The sequence below is a fragment of the Eurypyga helias genome, unplaced genomic scaffold (assembly GCF_000690775.1).
Source record: "Eurypyga helias isolate BGI_N326 unplaced genomic scaffold, ASM69077v1 scaffold28776, whole genome shotgun sequence".
NCBI lineage: Eukaryota > Metazoa > Chordata > Aves > Eurypygiformes > Eurypygidae > Eurypyga > Eurypyga helias.
In genome coordinates, this window is record NW_010259080.1 from 14,219 (window position 1) to 22,405 (window position 8,187).

At 42.2% G+C, this 8,187-nt stretch overlaps 1 protein-coding gene across 1 annotated transcript in view; it reads right to left on the reverse strand.

The window, feature by feature from the left end:
- Nucleotides 1-6,412, reverse strand: part of KIAA1143 (KIAA1143 ortholog) — a gene marked incomplete at its 5' end in the record, with an annotated part of 8,500 nt that extends 2,088 nt beyond the window's left edge. Inside the window, one exon of the mRNA XM_010154574.1 lies at nucleotides 6,256-6,412. Within this exon, the coding sequence (XP_010152876.1) occupies nucleotides 6,256-6,412 (157 nt within the window). The remainder of the gene's footprint in view (nucleotides 1-6,255) is intronic.
- Nucleotides 6,413-8,187: the final 1,775 nt, after the last annotated feature.

Below are 8,187 nucleotides of genomic sequence, written 5' to 3' on the forward strand. Positions count from 1 at the left end.
AACAGAGTAGAGGGGGAGAAACCCCTCCCTCAACCTTCTGGTCATGCTTCTCCAGATACAGCCCAGGATACAGGTGGCTTTCTGGGCTGCCAGCGCACACTGCCGGCTCATGTTCAGCTTTTCATCCACCAGTACCCCCAGGTCCTTCTCCTCAGAGCAGCTTTCTATCCACTCTCCACCCAACATGTACTTGTATTTGGGATTGCCCCAACCCAGGTGCAGGACCTTGCACTTGGCCTTGTTGAACGCCATGAGGTTGGCAGAGGCCCAGCCTGTCCAGGTCCCTCTGGATGGCATCCCTTCCATCCAGTGTGACTGCACCACACAGCTTGGTGTCGTCAGCAAACTTGCTGAGGGGGCACTCAATCCCACCATTGCTGACAAAGATGTTGAACAACACCGGACCCAATACTGATCCCTGAGGAACGCCGCTCGTCACTGGTATCCACTCAGACATTGAGCCATTGACAACTCTCTGCGTGTGACCATCCAGCCTTATCCACTAAGCAATCCACCCATCAAACCCACGTCTCTCCAGATTAGAGACAAGGATGTTGTTTGGGACAGTATCAAATACTTTGCACAAGTCCAGGCAGACGACATCAGTTACTCTTCCCTTATCCACCAACACTGTAAACTCCATTGTTGAAGGCCACCATATTCGTCTGGCATGATCTGCCCTTGGTCAATCCATGTTGGCTGTCATTAATTGCCTCCTCATTCTCGATGTGCCTCAGCATGGTTTCCAGGAGGATCTGCTCCATGATCTTGCCAGGCACAGAGGTGAGAGTGACTGAACTGTAGGTCCTCTCGTCTTACTCTTTTTCCTTTTAAAAATGGGGGCTGTATTTCCCCCTTGAGACAGTCAGCATTTAGTCTGTACACAGCACCCTTACAACTGTGGAAATAGGACAAACAGCTACTGCATAAGCATGGGGAGCATCCAAAAAATCCTCAGCAGACACTTTAAAAAAAGAGCAATTACTACATTTTCTTAGAATGTTAAATTGAAAAACAAATCCCTAAAAATGTAATGAAAGCATATCCACAAAATAAATCAGATAAACAGCTATGTACTCATATTCCACGGAAAAACGGAAGTCAGAAATTTCAATTTTACTCCCAACTCTGCTGCTACCCACGCTGTGAATTGCACAAAATAATTTCATCTTGTTTACCACAAGAACTGATATGATAAATTCATCCCTCTGCAATAGGAATTTAAATGCCTAGTAAGCAAAGTGCATAAACAGAGAAAAGCTCAAAAACTCCACCAAAATGGCAACTAGATTAACTCTGACCTCCAGGGCCTCAATACTATTTGCGGATCATTCTGCATCAAAGGAAAAGATTTTAGCTCTTGGCCTGGTTAAACACTGTCAAAATTTCATTGTATGCTGAAGGACATTCCTTTCAGCAAGAAGCCCAGGCCAACTTCAGAGAGCTACGATGGGCTGGCAGTGCTTGACAAAGAATTCAGCAGATGAGGAAACACAGTAAGCCTACCCAGTTAGCAACTTGTGGGAAGAGGGAGAACAGCCAGACGACCCTTTTTGAAAGAATTTCATATAGCAGTTCAAGAAATCTGTGTTTATTTAAGATTGTCTTTTCCAGCTAGTAAAAAGTCCTTCATTTCATCCTTTCTGATTTTACCAAACTGTTATGTGTCAGCTAGTTTTTTTGTTTGTATTGTTGACCTCCAAAACCGGACTTTTACTAAGCAATGCAAAGAAGAGATTGAAGAAACAATCTCAGTGTTGGCAGATTTTAAAACACAGCCCTGAGACTGTATCAGAGACTGTATCAGTACTAAAAATTATAGAAAGCAAGATTTCTGATAAACACATTGAAACACGAAGTAAAATGTAACATAAAAATATTACAGGAGAAATAACAAAATCCACTTTTGAGAAAAGAGTAAAAAAAACCTATACTATCAGTACAAATTCTGACTGTTCTTAGTCATTGCTGCTTTCACCTGAATCACAAACATTAACCCTGGTTGACTAAGGGTGGCACAATCAGACATTGAGCTGAAACTTCACTTCACAAGTAACATCAATTTAATAAGTCATCAATACAATAAACTTCTCTTTTGAACGCAAGTTATATATTACAAGAGAATTAGAAATACGGTCTGAAAAAGAAAGACTGCTCTTCAGTTTACTGTATTTTTTTATTCAGTAGTCACTTGTGTAGTTAGTGGCACCATTTTTCAGCAGTTTCTATCCGCATGGGTCAACGAGGCAAACAACAGGACAACGGCGGCAACGACAGGAGGAGCGGCACAAACAATACTTCAAGACGTAGGTCTGTTCAGTGATAAGGGTTGGAAAAAAGTATGAAAACCTGGCAAGTTTCTTAATGGTTTCTAAGGCTAGAAGTTCAGGTCAGCCATTCCAGATGCTCCTTCTAGTGCTTTCTGGCCACCCATGTCTTTGGAAACATTTACTGCAGGAATTCTGCAGGCTGGTATGAAGATCACAGAATCATAGAATGGTTAAAAGATAAAAGGCCAGTCCTGCTCAGATATTCAGTCCCAATCGTCCATGCGGACGCTCGGGAGAGTTTTTGTTTTTGTCACCTAAATACTGTAAAATTACCTTTGATTTAAGATTCCACTGTTCACGTGATGAAGAGCAGCATGAACTCTGTGATATGCAGCCGGTAACAGCTGCTTAAGCTGAGGGAAGAGCTCCAACACCCAGGACAACATGGACTGTATTCCCCTTGCCTCTCCCGTCACCTCCCCCACCCCCAGCACATCCAAGGAGACAAGAATACTATTAAAAGACTTTGAATGACTAAGGACACCTCCTGCCAGATTTGGTCATCTCTATCTATCACAGCATCCCAGAGCCCAGATGAACCAGAAAAGCACATGAAAAATCAGTTCCATAGACTATAATGAATGCTGGGACAAAGTATCCTGCTCTAATTGCCACCTTTTCTTTTGTGCAAATTTAATTTCTCATAAGACCGTTTTTCTTTGTCTCTGAACCAACAGTAACAATTCATAAAACGCTGCATAAAACTAGTAAACAAGATGACTGTTGATAAACAAATGACTTCTTTTTAAAAAGCCTCTCAGTCAGTCCTCCACAGAGACAAATATCTAGGTATGGGGAGGACATTTTCTCATACAGGAACGGTTCGGTCCTAAATAAAAAAGTTCCCTGTCACTATGCTTGCAAAAGCCAGTATACAAGCTTCGCTGAATTTTGTTCTGCCTTAAGAAGCAAGGAACTGTAGCTAGGATATTAATCAGTTGGTTTTGCCAAATTAATGCAAAAGCATTATTCATCCGTAAAAGAAAATGCAAGTCACAGGAACTGCTCGTGCCTAAAATTATAAAAAGCATAGCCCTGTCGAACTGGTGATAGAAGAAAATGAAGGTGAAAGGATGTAAATGAGGTATGGAAAATCTTAGAGTAATATCCCAAACCAAAGCCTGAAGAAAAGGACCTTCAAATGAAGACCATCACTACAGATATAAAAGACGAGAGGGCAGAACCCCAAAACCGAGTGCTCTCCATGCTTCGAAAAAACGTGTTTCTATTCGCAACAGATTGAGAGATCCTAAGTAACGTGCTGCTAACTAAGTGCTTCGGCACTGATGCATGGTGGAAAGGAAGATTATCAGTTGGGAAATTTAATTCCCTGCTACATTTTCAGCTTCACCTAATTTCACTAATGATCTGCTCTAGGCTATATATTATGGTCTAGTGCCCATTAAATTAATCTCACTTTCAACTCCGGGATAAAAATCAAAGTAAGAAGAAATGTAATCAAAAAATGCTGCATCGAACTTTCTTTATACTGCCCATTTTCAGAATTGACAAAAAAAAAAAAAAAAAAGAAAAGAAATCATAGAACCACAGAATTGTTTGGGTTGGAAGGGACTTTACAGACCATCTAGTTCCAACCCCCCTGCCATGGGCAGGGACACCTTCCACTAGACCAGGTTGCTCAAAGCCTCATCCAGCCTGGCCTTGAACACTTCCAGGGATGGGGCATCCACAACAAAGCTGGAAGTAACAGGCTGCCAAAACACCTGCCTCTGATCAGAAATCAGAATTTAAATCTAGGGGTCAGGCTGACACCGCAAAGATGGCCAAAGAGTGAAAAAATGCATTCAGCAAGCTGTACCACAGTCACCCACACCTCACGGAAAACTTCACTGCGCCTCCTCTCCACAGCAGAGGAACGTAGTAGCACTTACCCTGTTTATTCCCATAAGACAAAGAAAGGAAAGGGGGGCCAAGAGCTTCTATTAACAGGGAAGGACTAGTAACACAGTAACGTAGAACAGAAGGCAGCAGTCCCCAGAGCGCAGCCATTCACTGCTCCTGCTGCCTACTACCGTGGGTGTTTTCCTCCAGATTAAGTTATTACTGAAGGGCTGAAGGGGTAATAAGTTGAGGTGCCGAAGTCCCGCAGGGGCTCAATACTACCATCCTCACTACATACAATTATGTCTTAGGAATGTCTTTTTCCACCAAAGAAGTTTCTCAATTCAAATAACTTCCACTTCACGCCGTGCATTCAGCTTGGAAGCTCTGTTGGACTGGTTTTTCCCAGCATGGACTCCACCTCAATAGATTCTCACAGACAACTACTTTTTGCCCAGCCTTACAAAATCATTTTTCCTCCTACTGTGATCATTCAAAATTCAAGTAGCTTATATGAAAAGGAAACTGATGCTCAGAAAGAATCATGCCCTTTTTTTCCCAACAGGTTGAAATTTCTCCCAATACTTGGAGGGTAATCCCAACTTTTGAAAAGAAATCACAACTCTACAGATTGCAACACCAAGCATATGCACTGCACTTCAATAACAAGAGACCAGGAAGCAAGCTGGAAGCTGAAAACACTTCCTCAGAGGAGTTCAAATTATCAAAACACAGCCTTCCCTCAACCTGGTCAGAGCTAACACCTACGTACCTACCTGCAGCAACACATCAGGCAGTTCTACTTAGTTTCAAGTTAACCTACCTTACAAAAATTAAGAATTTTTCATCAATCTGCTCTTCAAAAATGTAAGATTCTCAATGTATTTTCTCCCACTACTGTTATTTGACTTCTCCATTTACACCATTTCTACCATTTCAATTTTAACACATACTTCTGCACAGGGAGAGCACAAACCTGAATCTACAAATCCAAATGGCAGCAAAAGACAGAAGCTAAGGATGTCATAATGACAGCCACGTGCCAGCCCCTCAATCTGCTCTTAACTCTGTTTACACCCTTTGTGAACAGCCACAATAGCTAACTGAGGAAAAGTCCAGAGCTTCCATGAATCACCTTTCTTTTATATTTGCAAGATTCCAGTTCTATGTTTTTAATGGTCAAGACATTTCCACTAGAGACAGTAAGAGCTACCTTTAATCTATCATGTCTTCTGTCAGCAAAAAATAAAAACAAAGCTGTATTTCATCATCACACCCTGTGGGATGATGGAAGGGTTTGGACTGCTAAAGCACTTATATCAACCATATCTGGATGATGAATACGGACAGAAATTCTTATCATAACTGTATTCATCAGCTACAGTTTCACACCTTTATTGTCTAACTGCAGCAACCTCTCCCTCACCACTTCCATCTTTCCATTCTTGAAAAGCTTGTCAAATAACATAGCAAAGAATCATTTTCTTAATACTTTGCTGTTTGTTGGCACTACTGTATCATCTGTTATTTTCAACTAACCAATTTAGTTTTGCATAATATATTTGCAAGTCACAACACATACTGGAGATGATTTGAAGCAAGTTAATAACATGGACCAGTCAGTGAAGTGAACGCATTACTGAGCTGAATTTCCTCCTTCTGCCCAGACATGAATTCTCTTTCACAAACTCACACAATTACTTTTAAGGCATCCACTCCACAGTCAGATTTGGCTGAACTAACTAATGAGTTAAAAAATTATCACAGGTGATGTCAAAAGACTGTGTACCAGGAGAATGACAGGCCATAAGAAAAACAAGCAAAGATCTAAGGTGGTATATGGAGGTAAGATGATGCACAATCAAGCACAGAACTGCAAAACTCTAAGAAGTCACACAATTTGGATACGTACTCAGTGACTTCAGATTAGGAATCACAGGTGCAAATAATTTAGCTGAAAAGTTGAAAACAACTAATCGAAGGTAATATTAAACTGTAGAAAACAGGGCAATTATCAAACTCCCTTTTATGTGTTATCTCTCTTTGGCTACACTAAGCAAGAAATTAGTAGTTTGAAATTCACCTGATTCATTTGACTTTAAGGCCTCTTTGATTTGCTGTTTAATTTTCATTGCTTCTTCAGCAGTCAAGTCCCCTTTTTTCAGCGTTACCACTTGAGGCTGCTCATCTTCGTTGTCACTGCCGTTCTCACTATCATCTGCAAGTGGAAGCTGCTCTCTCTAGACAGGAGAGAAATAAAAGCAATTCTCATTGCCGTCCCAAATCACAACCCCTAAGGGTGGGCTGGTTCTCTTCGGTTTCACTTTTGCAGTAAGGTCAGTGTGGAGACTTGGCACAGCTGTCAGTGCCAGGCCGTCACAACATTGTCCAAAAGCCACTCCAGTTCTATCATGGAGATGTGGCATCCCCTAGAAAAAAACAATATGGCCTCTTTCAATTAGAGGCCAAAACCGCAGGAATTTGGAAGGTAAGAAATTAAGTCCTTTTGTTCATTGTCTTTACTGTACAAGCACTGTCTGCCACGCAATACTGAGAAAATCTTAAGTGCGTGGGTCCAAACATGAATGCCGTACTCAAAACAGCTCAGTGCAACAACACAAAGTTTTGCAATATTAGAGGAACTGAAAACTTCCTCTTGTAAGTGTAAGGAGTGTGACCATAATTTACTGAATTTACCAAGAGATAGACAAAACGTAGTCTTTCTCGGGAACTGAAGGAACTCACACCAAATTTACTAAAGGCATACTTTTATCTCAAACTCCAGCTTGTCACAAAGTCTTCACAAACCATTGTGACTAGTACTCTGCTGACCAGTCTGGATAGGTTAGGTGATAATGGCCTCTCTAACTTAAGATCCACAGTATCTTAGAGCTGAACCTTCAAAAGGCAATACAGGCAAGTGGAACAAGTGGTGGAAGTCAGTATGTTGATTGTTTGTAATAAAATGTATTTTCACAAGTGACTCCTATATCCACAGTGGCACAAGTTTGATTCTAGTCAAGGCCATAACAATGAGCCACTACTGGGAGACTTTTTTTGCTAGGTTAGTTTTCAGCTGTATACAGGTCAGAGTGGGATCATCCAAACTAATGTTAAACCACAGCTTAAATTGCCTTAATCATCAAAACTTCACAGGTGTTATATTATGAAAATGGCAAGCCTCTTTCTTAAGGCATTCTGTGAAAACTTAGCGGGAAACGTGCAAAAGCACACTGTAAGCAGGAAAAAAACCCAGTGCCCTCAGAAAAATCTGCATGTTAACAAGTGGTCTCAAACCTTCCGACCCCTGCCCTGCCATCCTGGCCATCACACCAGTTTGTCTGCTAACCTATGTTAACACATTGTTGACTCCTTTCCAACATACATTTTACTATACGCTTATTAAAACTTTTTTTTCCCTGTCTGAGCTTTGTAAGGCCAGTTAAACTTGGGACATGGTTAACGTTCACCCCATTATGCCGCCGCACCACTTCGGCGCTGACAGGCCAGCACTAGTTGCTCTGTACAGGGCACCAGAGTCATAGGACAGTTTGGGTTGGAAGTGACCTTACAGACCATCCAGTTCCAATCCCCCTGCCATAGGCAGGGACACCTTCCACTAGACCAGGTTGCTCAAAGCCTCATCCAGCCTGGCCTTGAACACTTCCAGAGATGGGGCATCCACAGCTTCTCTGATCACCATGATCACTACAGCTACAATTACTAAAAATAACTGAGGAGTGGCACTGCATTTTGCTGTCTTGAATCCCAACACAGAAGCAAAAACAAGGTACAGAGACAGTTTCTGTTAATTTTAAGCAGGTAACTACGGTTCCCCCTTGCCCTGTGGGGACAAGGCCTTGAAGTGCCGCTTCCCCACAGCCTGCAACGGGGCCTCTCCCCCACCTTCGTGTTAGGCCCGGGGGGGAGGTATTACGGCACAGGAGGCCCCACTGTCCCTTCCCCTCCCGGCAGTGGGAGAGAAAGCAGGGTCTCGACACAAGCCCAGGGGCCG